We start from the raw sequence: 24,853 nt of genomic DNA, 5'->3' as shown, positions 1-24,853 counted from the left end.
CAATGGACTGAGTCCTCCACCATCAATCACTGATTAAGGAAATATCCCATACCTGGTCTACAGCCTAATCTTACGGAGGCATTTTCTCAGTTGAAGTTTCTTCCTCTCCAGTGATTCTAGCTTACGTCAAGTTGACATAAAAGTAGCCAGGACAATATCTCAGAAGATACTTCTATCACTAAATGGTGCATCATCATATGCTTACCACATTGACCTGCAAGGTATATTTGTGGCCACCCTGGCTAAAGCCACAAATACAGGCCACAAATGGTCCATCCAGAGAGAAAGGCAGGGAGGAGCAGGCTAAAGGAAAGAGAAAACCAAGCACAAAAAGTTTTTTCCCTCTCTCTTAGTAAAAACGTGTGCCTGGTTTGTTTCCTGGAAGCATGTGCCCCTCACTCTTTCTGTTGATCATTCCCACTACCTCAGGCTTTAGTTAGTTCTTACAAAATATTTAAATATTGTCTATGGCGCTTGCAATAATCATTCTTTATTTGATGATGGCAGCAAATACCCAACTGTTCTCCTTTAGCATAATATTGTCAGTGAAATATAAAGAACAATAAAAATGTTAATAATAATTTATTAAGTGTATGTCCCACCATCATGAATTATGTTCCTTAAATACTCTAACTGTATTTGAATTGCCAAATAAAGAAGCTCTCAGTATGAGATTTCAAGGTGGTCCTTGGGTTCTGCTCTATAGAGGCAGGCAGTGTTTGCTGGTCCATTAAGTTTTCATAAGGTAAAATAGATTATGATCTTTGTAACAAATTGCTTTATTCAAGAAAAATAAGCCACTTTCAGCACTTTTTAGTTTTCAATACTTGACTGTCATGTGACATAATCCAGATGAACACATAGCTCAGGCATGTAGAGCATTGGCCAGTATAGTTCCCTATGTGAAAAACACCATCATGCTCATTACTCGCCCTATTCCATGGTGCCAATTACCATTCCCACTCCCTGTGCTGCAGTTAGTGATAATTGCAACACCTGAGCTATAAAAATAAAGGATCCAGTTACAGCAAATTCACAAATTTAATTTCAGTCCATTTATACATCTTGTCCACCTAAAACAGCAAACGTCTGCTCCACAAACTCAAAAACAAACAAAAAATACAAAACAAACAAACAAAAACATAGCAAAACAAAACACCCCCCCCGAAACCACAACTGTATTGAGCTGGTAATTCAGTGTGTTTGTATGAAACAAAACTGTGAGTGAAACAGCAATACTATGCTAATTAGCTGCTCAAAATCAAAGTCAAGCTGTACAAAATCAAAGTCAGCCACTGGTATTTTCCACATTTAGGTGTTTGAAGAAATTTTTATACCATCTTCTTCTGGGCATGACCTAATCGATAGACACAGCCAGTGTTCATTAGGGCTCACAGGTCTGAGGCACTAGTTTATTGACATAGTTTATGTACATAAAAGGAAAGACAGAGTTCAAAAGTTTTCTAATTTACAAATGAATACATTGTCTTTGATTCACACTTTAAATTGAGTTGTTGTTATAATATTATAAAATAGAGAAATTTGTTCTCTGTTGTGGAAGGACATATTAAATAGGTTATTTCATTAGAAAACATGGGGAAGTCCTCAACAGCCATCAATGGACAGTGTGTAAACTCCAAGTTGTAATTCTTCACTTAACATTGCAAGTATAGAACAGAATCACACCATGTATTGTAAATATATTGGATAATATTCTTTCCAGGTGAGAATGGTCAGTGTCTTCATGTTAATTCTTCAAACGATATCTAGTGTAAAGTTGGTAGTTAAGAAGGGTAGAAGACAGGTGAGGAAAATAGTTTAAAAATTTTGATTCCAATTTCAAAGCAAGGAAAAGGCTAGGAGAGACAAAAAACACATTAATTAAAGAAAAACCTCAAATCATATTAAAAGCAATGCTATCAAACTACTAAATGAACTTCTGTAATGTTCCTCAAAAGTGGTTAGGAAAAAACCTCCTGCTCTTACAGTGTCTCTTTCAAATATAGGAGTAAATATTATGACACACAACCTAGAGTAAACCTGTAGATACACAAGAATGCATACATTTTAGGAAGGCATTTTACCCTATGGATTAAAACCCATTTTATCATTCCAAGAGGGAGAGAATAAAACCGACTATGTTATCACATTCTAGAACAGGAAGTTAAACCAAAGACAAAACAAAAAACTGGAAAACAATGTTGCTCCAACTTGGAACTCCTTATCCAGTCATTCCTACCGAGGAGTCACAGATACTCACAACGTGCCATGGGAAGGTCAAGTGGCTAACATCCTGTGGGATCCACAGGGATGAGGCAGGAAATCAATGGCCGAGATAAGAGTGGAAAGGCAATCTTAAATTAAAACCAAACTAGTAGTTTTCATTGCTGTAGTGATCGTGAGAGGCTGAAACTCTCAGCCCTTGGGGAATAGAGGCAGGAGGATATACAGGTCAAAGTCATAATCCACTTTGTATTAATTTTGAGCCCAACTTGACACATTGTTTTTGTTGCTTCAAAGAATGATTTTGCTTCAAAAGAAAAAGCAATAGAGAAGTATAAATGTGTTAGTCTATCAAGAGAACTTAATAGTGTATGAAACTGCAGTAGAGTGATTTGGAACTGGACATGTCTCCTGATCTTATATTTTATCTTGGTCAGTTCATCTTTTAAATAAAAATCTGTGAATTCTTTTATTTATTTATTTATTTATTTTTTTGGTTCTTTTTTCCGGAGCTGGGGACCGAACCCAGGGCCTTGCGCTTCCTAGGTAAGCGCTCTACCACTGAGCTAAATCCCCAGCCCCGTGAATTCTTTTATTAAAAAAAATTGACCACAGATTTATTAAAGTGTACACGGCTGTTCTTTCCACATGTATTTTTGTGCACTAAGTGAATTCTTGATGCCCACAGAGGCTACAAGGGGCCATCAGATCCCCCTTGAACTGGAGTTAAGGAATGTTAGTTTTCAGTGGCTTACTATAGTATGCCATTGTATAAATGAATCACATTTTCTGCATCCATTCTTCGGTTGAGGGACAGTTGGGTCGTTTCCAGCCTTATCTTTTCTTTTAGGAGTGGAAAGGCTGATAGAATCCGCAAAAGTACTTTGCATGTAGAACTAATGCATGGCGGAGTTCCTTTCTCTGCCATCAGTTTATCCAGTTCGAGAGCTCAATACACCTCTTTGCATATAGCACATACATGGCATTGGATTCTAGAAATTAAGTCCTACTGACCTAATTCTTTAATTCTTTTTTATTATTCTGGGATATGTTCTCTAAAGGTGTTATTTGGGGCTTAGCATATTAATTCTATACAGCCAGTGGTTTTATTTTTTATTCCTGTACTTTCAGAGTGTGTTTAACCAACAGAAGTGAATGTACCCAGTGAGTGTAGACTCCCTGACATCATCCATTGGTCAGTTTGTATCTGCCAAGTAGATGTGTTGCATATGTTATAATTTATTTGTCTATCGTTCTTGATTAGGAACTATGCTGTAATTATGCCAGAGCCTGGTTCTTTTGATAAATGATAATATTCTCATATAAAATCCTATCTTCAAAGCTAAAACAACATTGCTTAAAAATTATTCCATGTTATCCTGCTTTAATCAAATGTCCATTCTAAAATATCTATGGACACCTTGCATGTTAATAATTTAGAAAATTTCCCATCTTACGTTGTATCACTTAATAGCAGAATGAAATAAAACTGGCACTTCAGATAGCTTGATTCACATCTTGAAACAGTATCAGTGAATATGCACAAAGAAGGTTTTAAAATTCAAAAAACGCTATGAAAGATAGCTGTCATTCATTCTAAAACTGAAAAACCTTGTATGCATATATCATATTAAAACTAACTAATGCTCTCTGGTAACTGATTTATCATTAACAGAATTAACTGGGCACAATTTATATCAAATGGTTATTAAGTCAATGTAATGAGCCAAGCAATAAATATCTAAAATAATGTATTCTGGTCTGCAAATTCCAAATTTGGGGGAAATGACACCAGATGGTAACTGTGAACCAAACCTTCATATGCTTGCAATTTGGATTTTAAGAACACCAGGACTCATAGTTGATCATCTGCCAGTTGTAGGTACCAACTAGACCTTAGAAGTACTAGATATCTACACAAAGACCAAAAAAAATGTTGCAGTTGTATTTAGTTGAAAACAGATCAATTTATACTGGGTGATTTTAGAGAAGACAGTTAGATACGTGTAAGTGAAGAAATCCTTTTCATCAGATTATTGCTAAGCTTCACGATCAGCCTGGAATCTTTTGGAAATTTTGTAGTCCCCATTATAAAGTTACATAAAGTTTTGTAAAAGTTGCATGCTTTAGAAACGTGGTATTCCCATCAAGCCTGTACTCTAAAACATATTGATGGCGGGAAAGCTTTGAATCCCATGCCTCCTGATTACAGTAGCTTTTCTTCTCTAGCTGGAGTCCCATCGAAACTGGCTGATGTTTTTTCCGGAACTTTTTTCTCTTCACACTCAGAACAAAGAGGCATTTGTAATTTCTGCCAAACAACATAGAAAAGACAATTAGAAAAATAAAAATAGGCACATTTAAGGTAAAAATACAAAATTATAGCAGGGCAGCAAAGGTCTATCAATGTAGATAAATACCATCTAGATGACAAGGAAAGCCACAAACTAAACAAATATTCAGAATAGTGTATTTACAACTGGTACAATCCCTCAAAAGCTACCATGAGAAAACTATCCTAAACTCTAAAAGAAATTCCTGAACATTGCTGTTCTGTAATATTTTAACATTTATCAAACACTACATATGTGGAATCAGAACTAACCTTTGCAGGTGAATTTGGTGTTTTATTTTTGTGGAGGATGACTACTTTTTACACCCATTCCACTTCCCTAGTCAACTTTAATCTCTCTCATCTCATAAAAATTATGGACACGTTTTAATTTTCTGTTTAATTTTATTTGCTTTCTTGATTGGAACCATAAAAGGGGGAGGAAGGGACTGGTTCTCTATCTTTGCAGGACTTCACATAGGTATATTAAAATCTTTACTGGCAAGCACAGTAGACAAGTGAAGTTCAAGCATCCTGGCTAAAGGAACTATACACATTCTTTTAGACAATATAAGGGCTTCCTCCGTGTCTTTTGAAATTGCTTATCAGACAGGTGCGTTCTACCAAGCTTGATGAACTGACTTTGATGCCTGGAACTCACATGGTAGAAAGAGACAATAGAATCTTTCAAATTATCCTTTGACCTCCATGTATACCATGGTATGCTCCCCCCACCCCCAGCTCCACCCCCTCCCCAGACCCCCCCCACAGAGTAAATTAATGTTAAACAAACTAAACAAGAATTGCTCTGCAGTCCAGTGAGTACAAGAAGGACCTTCTGGATGTAATGAAAACCAAATAGACTAACCAGAGAATACCTGTGTTGTGAGCTCTGATTCTGCAGTGTTGTTACTTTTGGGACCCTCCTCATGCTTCGCCAAACAGGAACTACCCTCCTGTAAAACAGTTACAAATAGGTCAGGTTAATTGAATTAAAGAAAGGTGATGGAAAACTCATTGTGGATTATTCCCATTCAGAAGTTTCCACCAAGTCAATGCATATAAAAAAACCGAGGGCTAAGCCACCAACCAAAGAGTACATATGGAGGGACCCATGGCCCCAGCTGCATATGTAGCAGAGGATGGCCTTGTCGGGCATCAATGAGAGGGGAGGCCCTTGGTCCTGTGAAGGCTCGATGCCCCAGTGTAGGGCAGGGAGGTAGGAAGCAGTGGGTGAGTGGGTGAGGGAGCACCCTCATAGAAGCAGGGGGAGGGGGAATGGGATCGGGGTTTCTGGAGGGGAAACCTGAAATGATAACATTTGAAATGTAAATAAAGAAAATATTCAAGAGAAGAAAAGAAAAGAAAAGAAAAAAAAAAACGAAGGGCAAAATCCTCTCAGGCAAAATCCAGGTGCAAGGGCTAAGTCATTTGCATCTCATAAGATGGCTTCTCTCTATCACTGGCTACAAATAGGCTAGGTTCTAAGGGGAAACATTCAAAAGAAGGAAAAGATTAAAGAAATATTATATCTGTGATGCATTTGAACCCTAAGATTTAAGTCAGTCATCAATGGTGAATGTGCCTGCAGGGACATCAATATTTTATGGTAGGGGTCTGGAGAGACTCCTCAGCAGTTAAAGGTGCTTGCAGCTCTTTAAGGGAACCAGAGCTCAAGTCCAAGCACCCATGTTAGGTAACTGACATTCCTATAAAACTTCTACACCAGGAGAGCCTTCCCTAGCTTCTTCTTTAAATACATGCACAAAAGATTCTCTCTCTCTCTCTCTCTCTCTCTCTCTCTCTCTCTCTCTCTCTCTCTCGCACACACACACACACACAAACATACATATTTGCAAATAAAAATAAAAACGAATCTTGAAATATTTTAGAGAGAAAGAAATTTAAATTTTGTGCTTGTCTGTCTCTGGTGTGTGCAAGCAGGCCAGAAGAGGGCATTGAAATCCCTGGGACTGGAGTTATTGAGAATTGTAAGCCATCTATGGGTGCTAGGGATTGAACCCAGGTGCTTTGGAAAAGCAGTAAGTGCTCTTAAGCTTTAAATATGTCTGGCAAAATTCTTTGATATATTTTAAAAGGGTAAGATTTCTGTGGCTGAAATGTCCCTATATTTTATAATGCAAGAAACCATATGTTCCCATTAGTCCTAAGCGATGTAAGAAGAAAGAGAAGCTGTTGACAATGGAAACAGCTCCCGTGAGCTTTCATTTTGTATTAAATAACATTAAGACTGATTTCCCTCCCTTCTTTCCCTTCCTCCTATCTCTGTCTACTCGCTCCTTCCTCTTCGTCCTTCTCTCTTATTCTAAACAAAGGTTAAGATGGGGTAAGTCAGTGTTCCAGCTGCAGACTGTAGTCTTTTCCATCTGTGAAACAGAGACTGAGAGTTTAATGATACCCAGACACTGGACAGCTCTCGACATTCACTGATGCAGTTTCTTTCCTAGGAAAACACATAGGCCAGGGACCTCATGTCATTCTGTCATTTATGATACTCAGATGGTGCCACTGAGATTGCGAAGTTGGGTCAGACTCGTGTAGGTCAGGTTTAGAGTTAAGTGGTTCTCACATGTTTCACATTTGGACTCCACACAAGCATTGCTTTATTTTACTTTTCTTCATCTCTTTATGTCCTCCACCTTCATAGAAATCAGTTTTATATGGTCTTGAAATCATACTGTCATTCCCTCCTTGGCTCATTTTAACAGTAGCAAAGATCAGGTACAAGCCTGCTCATTCAGCACCATGGAAATAACCCATAACACTTCAGATTCTTTTCACATGTGTACACAGCACATCTATATTTTATGTGATCCTTTAAGACAAAGGCTATGAACACTGATCACCCATAGGTCACTATCAGATAGTAGACTGTCAGTATCTAATGTCTACTAAGAAACAAATGGATAACATGACAGATCATGAAATACGTGATCCTTTAAAATGTTCACATGATTTCTTTGCATGACCAGATGTGGTTATGATTTATAGGAGGTCCATTTTTATTGAATATTTTATCAATGTATGCCTAATAGAAAAACAATATGGAACAACAGCAGAAATCACAGTCAAAACATTAGCCACTTCATTTTCTACAGGAAGATTCTATAGAGAAACATTCTACAACGCCCATGGAAAGATATGTGACATAGTGTCAATAAAGAAAAGATTGGTTATTGATTATTTAAGTACCTTGTCATTTCATTTCCAAACAGTGAAGGGATAACTGACCTTGAGTGATGATTAGAGCATTTATAAGGAAAATATCTAGGACAACGGGTAGGAACAATATAATAGGACCAAGTGTGGGGATGTACCATGCATAACGGGTGAGGATGTGAGGATGCAGTAGTGGTAACTCAGAGGATGGGGAAATGCACGGATCAAAGGGTACTGTTTCTGAGGAATCTGGTTCTTACTAAGAGAAAATTCCATTGTTCTCTTCTAGTCCATGCTTATTTTTTCCAATGCCAGTTCACAGACAGAAGCTTTTTCTGTGTTGGAATCTAGAGACAAGTAAACTGTATTTCATAGAACTCATTCCAGGAAATGGATTCTTATCATTATGGTCCTCTTCAGTGAAAGTCTTTAAACTATGTCAGTTCCATAACCATCCCTCTTGTTGAGTGACTCTGGAGGTTATATATGCAAAGCTGTTTTGTTGTTATTTTGTTTTTGCATTGTTTTGTGATTCCTACTGTCACTTACATGGACTCACAGATTTTCTTTTTTATCATGACTATTAAATACACACAGAAGCACAACAAATACTTGTAACATTGATTAGCACTTTGTGCCATACTTCAGCACTACTTGGAGTAGTTACAGATATTTTGTTTACTGTAATTCTTCATGAGTTTAGCTCAAATCAATTATAATTCTTCTAGAAGGTAAAAAAGGGTTTTATGCAAATTTTAGATTAAGGAGTCTACCTTCAATCATTATTAAACTAGTATGTGTGTGTGAATATGTATGTGGATATGCACACACTTATGTATTTGTCCCACATGCATATTTGTGTGTTCCAATATATATGTGCACATGTGTGTATGTATGCCTGGAATATTCACCCTTGTGTTATCATCTTCATTGCTACTGCAATACTGAAAATTTCTTAGATAAGGGCTTTAAATAATGTTCTTGTTTAATTCTTATGACCATTTAAATAATCTAATATTTATACAAATAAAGATATGGGAGGAGTAAACTGAGGTAAAAACCTGCTAGCTCAGCAATGTCACTTAATTTTCCTCGCTTTATACATATATCTACTTACAAGCCAGATCCTACAACTAAACTACTAGCTCTTTAGAAATCTCTTTCTATCTGTGTCATGTTATGGGGCTAGGCTGCCTTTCTCTTGAGCTTCTCCTAACCCAAGAGGGCTCCTTAGCTCTCTTTCCTAATATACTGTTTTATCTGAACCCTGCCAGCTGCTTCTTTAATGTTCCTGCAAGCCCAAAGAGAAAATCCCCATCTCTTACCCAGAGTTCCTACCAGAGAGAGAGAGAGAGAGAGAGAGAGAGAGAGAGAGAGAGAGAGAGAGAGAGAGAATATGAGATATATTAAAGATCCAATTCCTTAGAACCTTCTAGCTCCTTCCCTACATCACATCCTTGGCAGGCTGAACTATGTCTCTGTCTTGGTATGTATGTGTTTGGGGTGGAGTTGGGGGCTTCTCCAAACCAAGCCAGAAGTTGTCAAAGCACTTCACCTTTATTGTGGAGTAGCTCAAGGCCACCCAGGTGACTTTGCCTTGGGTCATAGGGCAAAGACCACAAGACCTTTCCTAAGCAATTCTCCTTAAAATAGGGAGGAATTTTCCATTCCTTAGCATTCTTATCTATGGAGGGTTTTAGATGCATGCTCCAACTGTATCTCTTGAGGACACACCTAACTACATCTGACTAACACAATAGCCATTTAAGCTTTCATATTTTGCTAACATTTGGGTTTTCTATGTACAATATTAAATATGCTATAACAAATTCTTATAAATACTTATGACTAACACTGACTCTCCTTTAAGAGATACATACTAACAAATTTATGCAGAAAAATATGCAAAGATTGGTAGAAAGCAAATGTTCAGAGGGCTATCACAATGGATGAAAGGCAATATGCAAGAAAGAGAAGGCGGAAGTGAGATTGACATCAAAGAACAACTAAATTAACTTGAGCAGAATTCTAGAATAGCAGGATCCATAGATATTCCTGACTAGCTAAGGGTTACCTTTTCACAGATTTTTTTATTCCTTGCTTGCAGAGGGTAGTTAATGAAATTTTAAAGAATTGAGTATACCCTCAAGAGACTTGAGGCCCCAGGGAGAGGGAGGTCTGGTGGGGTGGAAGTAGGGTAGTGGGACATCCTCTTGGAGACTGGAGAGGAGGTATAGGAGAATTAGAAAAAAGAATTAAGTATATCTGAAAATTTAGTTTTCAAGTCACATAAATTTTACTTGCTACTACAAGATGGTTTGTTTTTTAAGAGAAATCACCAGAAAGTGCTGTACTTTTCAGAGGTAAAGACAATTATGTACATTCACATTTCCTAAAAGAGTCCAAACTGACCAAGTAAAAAAGAAAATAATATTAACCATAGGGGAAATTTATAAAGTAGTGACAATGGGGGTAGAATTACTTGTTACATTGTGTCAACAGAATTCTGTGGGTGCATGGTATCAATAACAAGTTAAAGCTTAATATTAGTCTTGGCATTGTGAGAAAGTAATACTTACATAGTATATTTCTTCCTCCTGAAGGAGTTTAGCAGGGGTCGCATTTTTGCATGAAAGAGTAGATGTGGGTATATGTGTAGGTTCAGTTTTTCTCATGTAAAATGTACAAAGCACAGGCATAATGTTCAATGTTTATCACAGAACTCTATGAGTTAATCATGTGTGGTGATTGAAGTCTAGAATCTCAGAACTTCTAGGCTGAAACAGAAGGATTATTGGAAGTTTGGTGTCATTCTGGCCTACATGGTGACTTCTTATTCAGTAGGGGATATGTGGGGAAATGATGTTTCAAAATGTCAAAACAAAATAGAATAAATGGGGACATGTTTTCAATAATTCATGTAAAAGAAAAAGTAAGGATTGTATAAAATATGGAAGTTTAATAGATAATGGTAAAAATGAAAGAAAATGATAAGACAGTATTGGCTTACTTTTTCAAAACATTTAAGCTGAAAATGAGAGAACTCCATAGTAGTGCAAAGCAAGTACAATGGAATCACTAAGCTATGGAACAGTGTGAGATGTGGCAAAACATGATTAAGATGAGGAGAATAGAATGGAGTGTTCTAAAGTTTGGTTTTACAAGAAATGACACCAACCATCTCTCTATATGTCCAACCACATATGTAACCTGTTTTCATCTTTATCTCTGTCTGCATATCTAGTCTTTTTCCTTCTCGCCCTCTATTCTCTTTCCTTCATTTTTCTTTATTCCTCCCTTACATTTATTTAGGTTGTCTTCCTCTTTCTCGTTTCCTGTCCTTCTCATCTCTCTTCCCCCTTTTCCTCTTAGTCTCAAACTTCTCTTACCACCTCTACTTTTCCTTTCCTTCTTCCTCTCCCTCTTTTATCTGACCATCACCATCCTTCCCTCCTCCCCATCATGTCAATATGTCACTATTCTTCCTTTACTCTCTCTTGATTTGAACAGGAGTTAAAAAGTATCATATCATTCAAGTGCTCATCCTTCGTCAGTAACCTTAAGTCAAAATGTGTCCTTGATTAAGCCCACCCAATTTAACAGATGCTCAGATAAATCATAATGAATCAATTAGAACTTCTCTGTAGATTTCACTTGGTTGCAGATGGTTCATTAGGGATTTATTTAGTGAAATAATGTTGCATGTTAGGAATGAGACTTCTTAAAAGGCAGACTGAGGGGACGAGCAGCCATTGCTGAAATAGTGAGACTCTGATGATTTGTTTAACTACTCCACATTACTAGTTTTAGAAATAAACCTTTAAGAACAAGAGAAGACTAGCCAGGTATTGTAGCTCACAGATGTTAGTCTGGCATTTGGGGGACTGAGGTGGAAAGATTGTTGTGACTCTGTGGCTAGCCTGGGCTTCACAGTGAGACTCTATCTCTAAAACAAATAAACAGATTGAAAATGAAGAAGACAGAGTGATTTACGTGAAATGGTCTCATTTAAAACTAAACTTGAAGTTTGATAAAAGCTTGTTGCTACTCTTAATAGTTTCATATTTCACAAGAGATTATTAACATAACTAAAGACCTTTCATAATATATTAACATTAATCAATGAAAATATACAATTAAGTCTAAAATACAGCAAAAGAAATATCTACGATTGGCACAAAAACCTGTTTCCAGGCTCACACTGACTTAAGAAATGAGGCAAGCTGAAGGCTGAAAACAAGAATGGAAAGAACAACAAAACAAAGCAGAGTGGACACCTTACAGTTACTGAGAAATTCTACTTAATCTGGACGAAATATTTCTGGAATATTATATTACTTATGCACTGTATTTTTAAAAAACTCACAAAGTTAAAATATTAAAAAAGGAAGCTGAATCCAGGTGAAGAGTCTATACTTACTCAGAGACCAACAGTGCTACACCTGATGTGGCACCTGTACCTGCTGTGAAGACACCTCTAAGTCCCTTCAGTAATCTTAATTTATAGTACCAATTTATCACATTTTCAGTGCCCACCTGTAGTATTATGCAATTCAAAATAAGGACCTTGAACAAATAACCAAAATGTGAGATAGCATGTTATAGCGTGGTATAGATAAGCAAATAACATGTATAAACATGGGCGTCATAGAAACCCAGTGGGCATCCAGACTAAGAGGCTGTTAGGTGCCTTTTATGAAGCTAGGGTAGATCAAAGATTATCAAATGATGGTGTGTACATAACCACAGTTTTGTCACAACTGTCTCAAAGCGAATATTCTTATGATAGTTGGGCTATTTTAATTTGCTAAATTAATAAGTTGAAATTATTAAGTTTTCTATATGGTTTCTAGAGCCAATCATAATTTATTCACATTTCAGTTGTACTAAAGTATTATTAGAGGTGAACATGGTCATTTATATCAGTAGAAAACATAATTCTTCTGAATACCTTTGGAGACCCTCTTCCATTCTTGCACTACCTAGATGGATACAAGCTTCCTCCTCTGGAAAATGTCTCAGCAATAAAATTAAGAAATCAGCCTCTGCTATGAGAGAGCACTGCATAGAATGACAATGGACTCAGCTTCCTCAAACCACTTAAAACATGGCTTGTATAAGCCTTATCTAGTACATACCACTAACAACTCACCAGGGTTATGACAAGGCATAATGAATTCTGCCTTTAACAGCAAACTGGGATCCCTTAAATCTCTGAAAAACTGATAGCATGAAAAAATAAAAATGCTGACATTATTTACTACTTGCGGCTCTCGGATTTTATTTCTGGATAGTTCCCCTCTCTAATTTCCATTCACAATGCTTGGAAGATTAAAAGGTTCCTTTTGGTCAGGAACTCATAAGCAAGGGCAGCGGCAGCCAACTAAGAAGGTGTGCCAGTAGTAGATATGGCAGACTACTGAGCAAGTATGCCAGTAATAAAGATGGAAGAGAACTGAGTAAATATGCCAGCAGACAGCATGGCTGACAAATGAGCAAATGAGCTAGAAGTAAGCAAAAACAATGATGTGTGTTGCCTTTCATTTCCTTAGCACCTAAAAAAGAAAATCTGCTACTCCTAGGAGTAAAAATATCACAAAACCATTGACATCAGGTCTCAATTCTTAATTCCTAAAAATGAAAACAAAATGCAAATGTCCTTAATTCTTAGTATGTTACTTACCAAAAGGTGAGGAAAAAATGAGATGGAGAAAAAAACAGGCTTTGCTGTCTCTGTTTTATCCAATATTATAGTATCATCTACCTGAAGCTATTTAAAAAGTGAATCAATATGCCTGAAATCTGCTTCAGGATTTCTCAAAGTGTTTAGCACAAAAAATTGACAACAGTCATTCTAGTAGGGTTTACTCAAATAAATGTATTCTAAGATACTTCTTACAGATCTGCTAATCAATATAACTGGGTCGTGGGCATGCTAATGGCTGGTCCAGGAATCCTTAGCCATATGGAAATCGGAAAACGATTGCTATAGCCTGTATTGATAAGAAGTTCATGAAATAAAGCCACTTAACAAAAGGCGATCTGAAGATCAGCAGTGCTAAGTCTCAGATGTGGGCTTCCTTTCCACATTTGCCTCTGTGCTATCCAGTGTTGTCTGTGACCAGCAGGAACCAAGCACACACTATCATGCACAGAGAAATTGTGTCTGTTTCACCCATATGTCTCTAGATTCCCAAGGATAAGCATGAAGAATATTTCTCCTTTCAATAGCCCACTTCCTACCTTCATTCCAAAATGTGAGTTTTCATTATCTGATCACACATAGCTACCCACTTTAACTTGTAATGCTGCTTCAGATACTTTTGATTAAAGAAGTCACATTTCATATTTGACTGATATTTTATTCTTTCTTCAGTGTTTTAACCAACTATATTCATTTCCGTTATGGTGAAGTAATATTGCACATAAATAGACACTGAAAGTTATAGATAATGAGGTTTCCCAAGTCAGGTTTTAGGCTTTTTAACCTCAGAAATAATGTAATTCTAAATTATAAACAATTTCAGATGGAAATTTAGACATAATTATACAAACATTTTATGAATTATAATAATTATTAAGAAGTCATTTGCCCTTAATATAATGTATAGATATAATCCCTATCAAAATAATAGCAGATGGGATTCCTGAAGTTGTCAGGGTGATCACATAAATTATAGGAAATTGCAACGGGCTCAGAATAGTCAATTTGGTATTAAAATGGAATAACAAACTTGAGGGTTTTAACTTTCTATTTCCAGAACGTACGTAAGGATACAGATATTAAGATAATGTGGTCCTCAGATAGATATAGGTATTCAGATAGTATGAACATACCAGCTGGTTGTCTGATATTAAATGGCAAACTCTGAAGATTTATAATTAAATAACATGACGGAATGTGCATGTTGTATTTATTTGTGCGGGAATAAATATTCTTATTTGAGAGAGAGAGAGTAAGAAGGGGTATATTGGAGAGTTTAGAGAAAGAAGATATAATTATAACGCAATCTCAAAATGATAACTATTCATTATAATTAAAGTTCTATGAAGTAATAAAAAGATAGTATGAAGCTACATAGATGATAGACGTACAGAAACTGAAGCAATTTAGGAAGCAGAAAAATAAACTCATACTGTTCATTGATTAGTTCAATTGTTCTCCTGTGGGTTGTGACCTCTTTTGGGGTCACATATCAGACGTCCCACATATCAGATATTTATATCACAGTTCATAACGATAGCAAAACTACAGGTAAGAGTTAGCAATGAAATAATTTTGTGGTGGGGGTCACCACAACATGAAGAACTGTATTAAAGGATCCCAGGATTAGTAGGGTTAAGAACCACTGAATTAGTTTTTGATGAAGGGGATAAAAACTGACTGTATAAAGAGTAGTTATTGCATAAGAACAGGACACCTAGAATGACTGGCTAAACAAGCAAATAATGAATATAGAACCTTACACTGCACTGCAGTCTGGAAAAGGTCACTAGGGATTGCGAGTCTAATTCTTGAAAATAATATAGTTATGGGCACAGAACAAGAAACAGAAAGTAATTCTTGTGTTTTTGAGTAATACTTTAAATTAAATACTGTCAGTTTGTACATCTGACAATACAAACCAAAGTGAAGCTTGACTTTACCTCTGCCAATGGTGTTGAAATTATTTTCATGATAAAATGGCTGCCACACTTCCATAATGCTTAACACAACTCAGGATATTCCGAGTTGAGACATCTACACTCAAGAATAGTTCCCATAGATCCGAAAGCACGCGAATACTCATTTGGCTAATTGCAAGAACTCAGAAATGCGCCATTCTCAAATATGACTTGCGGAAAGAAGACCTCAAATCCTAAGTGCGTATGATGATGATTCTTACCCAGGCTCTGTGTTTGCCTGTGCAACTTACACTCACATTCACCAAGAAGCTTAGCAATTACTAAGATCAATGTAAGCACACTGGAACCTTGCAGTCCTTAATCACAGTCTGAGAGCTGTGTACATATATGCATGCTCCTGCATATATGAATGCATATATTAAACTAAATATTATAAATGACAAATTCATATAAAATTTGTTACCGCTACTGCAGCGGGTTATATAGAAATTACCATTTTAATATATAACTAGAACAAAGAAAGAAACAGATAACTTGTTACTGGATGATATACCACAGGGACTACATATCTCCTAAGGCAATGCTCTTTAAATTATATTCCATAGGCCACGTGTCAATAGGACAGTCTGGCTTGAGATAGCAGCCATCATGCTCATCTCAGAAAGCTGACAAAAGCCCTCAGCTCTATTCATTTGGGACACTCCAAATAGTTGTTCAAAATGTGACTGAAGTCCCCAGATAATTTTGTGATGATTTCTATTCGAAAACCACTTTTAGGGAAATTCATCTGTAGCATGGAATTACCTGGAGTATTTGGAATAAACACACCAGTTGTAGAGAATCCACTCCAGGGACGGCTGAGCTAATGTATTCTCCGGGTGGTATCAGTGTGGAGTCACAGGTTAGAACTCTGATGTAGAACTTGAAAACTGCTCTTCATCCCGTGCCACCAAGTCTCCCCTCTTATATTTGGGTAATTTACCTACCTTGTATTATATCTGGGTCTGTAGCAAGCATTCTCTACGCTAGGAATCAAAGCTGTTGGAAGTTTGAGACACTAATCCCGACATGTATTGAAGTAATATGAGAGACAATCGTCTCTCTGGTGACAGTGAACAGTACCAGGGAACTATATATTTATAGGAATTGTCAAAGAAACAAGAGTTTATAAAGGAGAACAATAGTAGAAGGAGAGGGGGTGGAATAGGAACACACACACACACACACACACACACACACACACACACACACACGCACGCACGCGCAGGATTTTTTTCTCAACATCCCCCTAACCCCTCCCTCTCCCCTTCTATATGGGTGTTCCCCTCCCCATCCTCCCCCCATTACCGCCCTCCCCCACAACAATCACGTTCATTGGGGGTTCAGTCTTGGCAGAACCAAGGGCTTCCCCTTCCACTGGTGCTCTTACTAGGCTATTCATTGCTACTTATGAGGTTGGAATCCAGGGTCAGTCCATGTATAGTCTTTAGGTAGTGGCTTAGTCCCTGGAAGCTCTGGTTGGTTAGCATTGTTGTTCATATGAGGTCTCGATTCCCTTCAAGCTCTTTCAGATCTTTCTCTGATTCCTTCAACGGGGGTCCCGTTCTCAGTTCAGTGGTTTGCTGCTGGCATTCGCCTATGTATTTGCTGTATTCTGGCTGCGTCTCTCAGGAGTGATCTACATCCGGCTCCTGTCGGCCTGCACTTCTTTGCTTCATTCATCTTATCTAATTGGGCGACTGTATAAGTATGGGCCACATGTGGGGCAGGCTCTGAACGGGTGTTCCTTCTGCCTCTGTTTTAAACTTTGCCTCCCTATTCCCTCCCAAGGGTATTCTTGTTCCCCTTTTAAAGAAGGAGTGAAGCATTCACATTTTGGTCATCCCTCTTGAGTTTCATGTGTTCTGTGCATCTAGGGCAATTCAAGCATTTGGGCTAATAGTCACTTATCAACGAGATGCACTCAGGATTTTTAACAGGTCCACCTTTTTGTAAAATGGTAGATCAAAATGATGCTTAGATCATAATGAACAAAACAGAACTTTTCTATTTCTTATATCAAACTGTAAATACCCTCCTATATACCAACATTTGTCTCTCTGTTGACAAGCATTTGAAAGCATTGTATAATCCAAACTAAATTCTCTAATGAGGAAATCTAAGTCCTTTGTGGTTCCTTATTAACCAACAGGTGAATATATTACCACTTTTTATTTTCTATTCTGTATCAATAGTGCTCTAGTATATTTTCTGTTTCTGAAAATTTTCTCCCATTGGCCAAGATCTATCCATATTTCAGACCACTGCAAGTTCATTTCTTCTGAACTCTAAGTAAGTCAACTTAAGGTTGATTCCTACTCCTGGTTAACTTTATATCCTAAATTATATTTCAGGCTTCTATCTCTTTATCATGTGAAGAGTGAGGGTCTCCCTTTCTCTAATAAGTTGTTCAGCAATAGCACAATTGCTTTTTTAAAGTGATGAATAGTATAGAATTTCTTTCTTTCTTTCTTTTTTTTTGCTTGTTACCTTGTTTGACTTTAACCCTTTGATTATATATCTCATGGCTGTAGGGATGAATGTAGTGCTAAGCCTTCATTTGCATAGCAGAATCTGGCTATACAACCTAGAACAACACTTTCCTGCTGCTGTCTAGGCAACATCCGTGTCATCACATGAAAAGTTATCGTGCTTAGAAAGTAGACACCCCCCTTCCTGCACACACACAGAATACATTTCATGGTGGCATGAATTATCATTGCCAAATGTCGTGTCTTTTCCAGACCACTTAAGGTTATTCTTACATCTTGAGTGCCACACACAGTGGTCCTCCTACTCTCTTCTTTTGTTGCCTGAACTTGAGAGCTGTCATGGTGTCCTGGAGAACTTTGTTGTGGCTGGAAAGAAATATAGAGAAAGAAGAAAAAAGTATTTAAAAGAAGGGAAATAGGTTTTATACACAGGCACAGATTCATGGTATTACACAACATAAATTGCAATGTCAACATTTCACTCTTAAAATAAAATAGGTGTTATTATATAAGACATCTGTAAAGTGTGCCTTAAAATTTTTATCTTTGAAATTAAGAACAACAATTATTAAATTTTTGTATTAGTTAGGCCCAATGGTAGCTTTCCTATTGGTTATGGATATTTCTTAAAGAATAAGCTGATATTTTTATAAAAAGAAGAATCTTAAAAAGAGAGGAATCTTGTCCTTTTTCTTTATACTAATCCCCAGTGTGTTTGAGATATAATGAGTACATGCTTCACTTATTCAACAAGACAGAAAATATCTTGTAACGTTATAGAGTATACCTGGAGGGTTTTGTGCATTCTGTTCCTTCACAAAGCAAGCTGTTTACCTCTGTTTACCAAAATATAATTATAGCATTTATCTCATTAGGAACACTAGGAAAGCAAAAAACATCCTAGCCGAAAAAAACATACAACTAACAGGTGTAATTCACTTGGTAAGATCTGTGACTGTCCACTGGGGAAGTGTACGTCTGTGTGTCTTTTGCGCAACTCATTTAAATATAATGCTGCTGTCATCAGCCTAGGTTAGACTTTGGTAGAAGAGATAAATATAAATTCATGAATGCTGTCTCCCAAGTCTGAAGTGTTTTCTTTGAATTTACATTTCAAGTGTTATCCCCTTTCCTTGTTTTTATTCATCCCCTATCCCATCTCCCATCCCCCATCCCCCTCCTTCTATGAGGGTGTTCCCCACCCACCTACCCCTTCACCCACCCCCTGCCCTGATATTCCCTTACACTGGAGCATTCAGCCTTGGTAGGACCAAGGGCTTCTCCTCCCATTGCTGCCAACAAGGTCATCCTCTGTTACATAATGCAATTGGAGCTATAGGTCTGTCCATGTATAGTCTTTGGGTAGTGGTTTAGTCCCTGGGATCTCTGGTTGGTTGGTATTGTTGTGCTTATAGGGTGGCAAGTCCCTCCGGCTCCTTCAATCCTTTTTCTAACTCCTCTAATGGGGACACTGTCCTCAGTTCAGTGGTTGGCTTCGAGCATCCACCTCTGTATTTGTCATGCTCTGGCAGAACCTCTCAGGGGACAGCCATATCAGGCTCCTGTCAGCATGCACTTCTTGATTGCAATTGGCTGCATAGGAGTAAATACTTGGATCAAGAGTGGAACAGAATCTGCTCAGAGTACAAAACCCCAGCCAGGATCTTCAGTTATTCTACATGGTCTTCACATAGCCTTCAAAAAGCAACTGCACTCCTTAGTAACAAAGGATTCACACAAAGATAGCATCTGAGAAGATTATTACAAACTCTATATATATATAGTAGAATGTATATTGCTAGTGAGACTAATAAGGCTTATGGAATCTTAACAGAAATACAGAAAGCAAAGCACTCCAATTCACTCCACTGTTCCATATTCATTAAGATGCTGGGCTTTTGCTAAACGCAGTAATTAAACAATTTCTCTTGACACGTAAGTCTAACTTTATTGATATGTAGAAGGAATGGAGACTTGTCTTTTTATTCTGGTCTTAACTTGTTTAGAAGACATGAATACAAACCTCCGCATTTTTACTTTTTAAAGAATAGAAAAGATAAATGACATGAATGACACCCCTTTGCTCGCCTTGGCAGGGCATGAACAAAAATTGCAATGATACAGAGAAGATTAGCATGGCCCCTGTACAAGAATGACAGACAAATTCATGAAGCTTTTTATATTTATAAAACCTCTCTTTCAACATCAATGAGGATGAATTAAAAGAAGTTTTTGAAGATGCCACAGAAATCAGATTGGTTAGCCAGGATAGGGAGCCTGAGGTGACTGCTTATATTAAACTTAAGACAGAAGCTGATACCCAGAAAATCTTTGAAGAAAAGCAGGAGGCCAGAATTGATGGGTGATCCATTTCACTTTACTTACACTAGAGAGAAGGGACAAAGGCGAGAAAGATCTGGAAAGAATAGCATTTGTAATGGTGAATCAAAACTCTGGTTTCACACAACCTCTACAGTGCAACAGAAGTTCTTCAGGGAGTACATGAATAAGCAGCCTCTATCAAAGTGCCCCATAACCCAAATGGCAAATCTAGAGGGTATGATTTTAAAAATTTGCTTCCTTTGAAGATGCTAAAGCAGCTATAAACTCCTGTAATAAAATGGAAATTGAGAGTAATCAGGCTGGAGTTACAAGGAACCAGGATATTACCTATTACCATTCAAACCTCTGTTTGTCAAAGGTCTGTCAGAGGATACCATCAAAGAGAATAATTTGAGGGCTCTGTTTGCAGATTAGGAAAGTAGTTCTTATTTTAAAATATTATCAGAGTTACATGAGGTGCTGCAGACAAGAGTGGGAATGATAATCCTCACATAAAATGGCATCTTAAAACCTGAATTTTCTATGTTTATTTTGACTTGATTATATAAATTTATAATAAAATGCATTTTTAAGACATTTAAGAGGAAAGAAAGAAAAGTGCTTCCTTCAAAGAGTTTGGCTTTGTAGACTTCAATAGCAGGGATGATGCCAAAACTGCCACTGAGAACATGGGGTGGAGAGAGTGATGTGCAGGGAACCATAAAGTTGACTTGACCTGGCTACCCTGAGAGGCAAGCATCACAGATTTTTCAGGTTAGAGATCACGGTTCCTGGGATACAATGTGCCTTCTAGTTCCTAAGAGACCGATGCACTCTCCTAGGCATTGAAGTATCCAGGCCTCTTTGTGTTTCTCCATCTGTTCCCTTGGAAGATAAGGAATCATGGAAGCCTGGAAGCCTGGCAGGACAATTGGTCTTAGACAGTAATTTTGTGTACCCTGTTTTTATAGCTTGCAAACTTCAGTGTATCCTAGCAACTATACCTGTATTGATTCTAGCAATTGCCATGATATTCTGTTTCTGATAAAGAAATAAAAAGCCAGATTACACCTCAATAAAATTGTCATAGCCTCAGTTGTGCCTTGGCCCCTTCAACCTGCCCTGATTTAATTCCTAGCAACCATACGAGGTGACCTTGGTCTGGTAAGTAAGTGCAGGGACTTATACTGATAGAAACAAAATTACCTTGGACTGAGTCAAGCCTAAGAATGAAAGTGGCTTTGGTGGCTTAGTTGGAGGCAAAAGAATTTTGGAAGCCTAGGCAGGGGACAGAGGAGAAAGAGAAAGATTTGGTGGTAGAGCCAATGAGGTTTTGAGGATGAGGAAGATTCTTAAGTGCTAGAGGAGGAGAGGGAAGGGAGACTTTTAGCCATAGGAAAGAAGATGAAGTTTGAATAGCCTTTTCCATCCCAGTCTTTTCCTCTTCAGTTGAAAGAAAGTACTATGGGATTTTTACTTTGTTACCTGTTCAATGGCAGAGCTGTGTGAAGTCATTACAATACAGTATTCAGCTGTGTGGTCTATGCTCAGTCCATATAGGTAACATTTCTAAAGAGATACCCTGTTGGCTTTGACCAGCTATCCATATAAACCTTTTATAGATCAGTGATAGAACTAGCCCTTATCTGTACATTTCTCAATTCATGTTGTTTCATTCCATATGCAAAACCATTTTTCCTTACAAATACTTTTTTTTATTTTCCATTTGCAATGGAGGGCTGTAAAGAAATGGTGTGTGTGTGTGTGTGTGTGTGTGTGTGTGTGTGTGTGTGTGTGTGTGTGTGTGTGTGTTGACTTTGGGCCAAATTAACAGTCTGGGGGAAAAAGAATGACACTCCTACACTGTTACAGAATCTGTTTGCTGCACATTGAAGATAGCAGATAACAAGTGAACCCTGTGTCTGCTCTGGGTTAAGTTCCTTTGGGAATGTGAAGAGGTGAAGGATGTTATTTTGTTTGTTATGTTGTCTACACAATCAGGTATTGGCAACTCACTTTAATACAAAGCATGGTTCCCAGTGCACCACATGCACAACTGGTACCTGCAGAGGCCAAAAAGAGTGAGCATTGAGTATCCTGGAAATTGCGTTACCAATGGTTATGAACCATTATGTGTGTGCAGGATCAATTTCAAGTCTACAAGCACAGCTTATGCCTTTAAACCCTGAGCCATATCTCTAGCCCAAGAAAAGCAATCTTAAAAAGAGTCAAACATGGATTTGTTCTAAGAAAACTCAATTGAGTGACTGCCACCAGCTTCCCATTACCTCCGACTTACAGAGGAAAGGAAGACCCAGATTTATACTCATAAATAAGAGACACTTGTATCAAGAGCGACTCTCCCTGACAGTGACAAAGAAGACAACAGCTGGAGAAAACATGAAGAATCCATTAAATTACACACATAATAGCCGTTTTTAATGTATTTTGATGTTTCCTATAGTATGTTTCAGTTGAACAATCAGATAACTAAATAACTTTGTAATTTTACTTCAATGTATAACAGCAGCAACTGGGTAAAGGCAGGAATTATTGTTACTTCTCTCAATGTCTTTCAGCTTTTGTCACATGCATGGAGATCTCACATGGCTACATTTGTTTTGTACAGGACATTTTTATTTTTATTTCTTTTTTAGTTCACAAGTCTGATAGCAGAATACTGTCATCCATAATATGTTTCATATGGAAAATTTATAGATTGAAAATCCATAAAGGGTTGGAGAGGTGACTCAGTGAGGAAAAGTACTTGTTAGGCTTGCAGAGGATCCAAGTTCAATTCCCAGGATCAACATAGTGGTTCACACCTAAAACCCAATTACCAGGGGATTCTATAGCCACATGTGGTGCATATAGATCCATGCCAGCAAAACATTCATGCATAAAATAAAATAAGGCCTAAAAAACCACCCAGAACATATTTTGGAAATCTTCTTGTGGTTGAAGGTTCTAGTAGATTCAGTTTGAATTAAATGTCTTATTTTGATAAACCTCAACTCACTGCCTGTATCGGAATCACAGCAATCTATTGTTGGTTTATAGATTAGATTACAATCCCCAGAGGAAAATATATTCATCACTGAATGTTTAGAAGCTAGTGGGTATTTTTCAATGAACTAATTGCTGTTTGTTATTTTCATTCAGCTTTTTTTATGATTTATACTTAAAAAATAAACAATGAAACTAAAGTGCTGAATCAGAAAGCAACTAGGCATGCATATGCTGAATAAATGATTGCAAAATAAATTAGAGTAATTCAAAGGCAATTTTAATTATGTCTAGGAGCTATATGAATGAACGAACATTTACATACCCTTTAAGTATTGCAATAAAATTACAATTAAAAGAGAGATCAAATTAATTCTGTTTTATCCCTAGAAGCCCTAGTTGGCTCTCAATAAATGTTCTTTGTTCCTTCTCCTTTCCTACTATACCTCTCACGGTCATCTTTCATTCTATAGGATGGAATGGGATGAAGTATCACATTCCCTAAGTGACCAAAGAGAGAGGCACACATCCAGGTAGTTTCATAGTCTCTTCATGACTGAAACACAACTGGCCAGATTCAGAAATAATCAGTGCTCACTGGGGCTCTCAGAGACTGAAGCAACAATTAGGGAGCTGGTCTGAGTCTGACTGAGTTTCTCTGTATGTGTGTTATGGTTGTGTAGCTTTGTGTTCTCATGAGATTCCTACCAGTGGGAGCAGGGGCTATCTCTGACTCTTTTGCTGGCTTTTGGGGCCCTTTTCCTCCTACTAGGTTGCTCATCTGACCTTCGTATGAGAGTATATGTCTATTGAAACATGATATGCCATGTTTGATTAGTATCCCCAGGAGCCCTGCTCTTTTCTGAAGGGAAACAGAAGAGGAGTTGATCTGAGGAGAAAGGAGGTGGGAGAGAGAGGGGCTGGGAGGAGAAACTGTGGCCTGGGTATAATATATGAAAGAATAAACAAACAAGCAAAAAAACAAAATAAACAGACTCTAAACAGCTATGTACAATCTGTATCTATGTGCAACTGTCCCTGTTCTTTCACTTTTATAGTTAATGGTTTCCATCTTCTAGAACATCTCCCCAAGGCTTGCTCCTGTAGTTCTTCCAACATGCCTTCTTTAATATTACTTAAGTCATTATTTATGACATAGGGAGGTCAGTATGATGCAAAAAATAGTCCAAAGAACTGAAAATTCACAATGTGACACAAGTTCTAAGGTAGTACTCCACAAGAACCAATAAGAAGTAAAGCAAACCTAGGTTCAGAAGTTCAAAAGAGTAGTCTGCAATGGAACTTTAATTTTAGTGCATCAATTATACCCCTAAAAAATGAGACAGTATGAGTGCTGGCAAAAGCTCATGTTTGATTCTTTATATTTTTTCATGGAGATAATTTATATTATTAGAAATATTTCAAGATTTGCAGCTGAGTAGGTGAATAAGCATATTAATTAAATAACAGTTTTTATTCTCTCTGTATATATATATATATATATATATATATATAATTTTTAGCCTCTATCATCTACCATCTGCCTATAAACTATATCTACCCATCATCAAGACTACTTCTATAGTTATATTTACCATAGGTCTATTGTAAGTCATTTATCCTTTATTGATGA

The 24,853-nt window shown here is 37.3% G+C and overlaps 1 protein-coding gene and 1 non-coding gene across 6 annotated transcripts in view; one reads left to right on the top strand and one right to left on the bottom strand.

Moving 5' to 3' along the window:
* Positions 1-1,022: 1,022 nt before the first annotated feature.
* Positions 1,023-24,853, bottom strand: part of Luzp2 (leucine zipper protein 2) — a 386,349-nt gene continuing 362,518 nt past the window's right edge. For 3 of the 5 annotated variants that reach the window (XM_039100987.2, XM_008759472.4, XM_039100991.2), the window contains 3 exons: positions 18,166-18,258; positions 5,434-5,511; positions 1,023-4,534 (listed from right to left, as the gene is read on the bottom strand). In XM_039100987.2, coding sequence (XP_038956915.1) covers positions 4,430-4,534; positions 5,434-5,511; positions 18,166-18,258 — 276 coding nt within the window. In that variant the 3' untranslated portion in view covers positions 1,023-4,429. Of the gene's footprint in view, positions 4,535-5,423; positions 5,512-18,165; positions 18,259-24,853 lie in introns of all 5 variants that reach the window. The other 2 variants (XM_063278593.1, XM_039100988.2) reach the window with 1 other exon arrangement.
* LOC120100164 (U6 spliceosomal RNA) lies at positions 19,975-20,079 on the top strand. The gene has a single exon (XR_005499957.1). It is a non-coding gene; the product is annotated as a U6 spliceosomal RNA (small nuclear RNA).

The sequence above is a fragment of the Rattus norvegicus genome, chromosome 1 (genome assembly GCF_036323735.1).
Source record: "Rattus norvegicus strain BN/NHsdMcwi chromosome 1, GRCr8, whole genome shotgun sequence".
Taxonomy (NCBI): domain Eukaryota; kingdom Metazoa; phylum Chordata; class Mammalia; order Rodentia; family Muridae; genus Rattus; species Rattus norvegicus.
The sequence above is the reverse complement of the archived record's forward strand: the minus strand, read 5'-3'. Positions and strand labels throughout refer to the sequence as shown.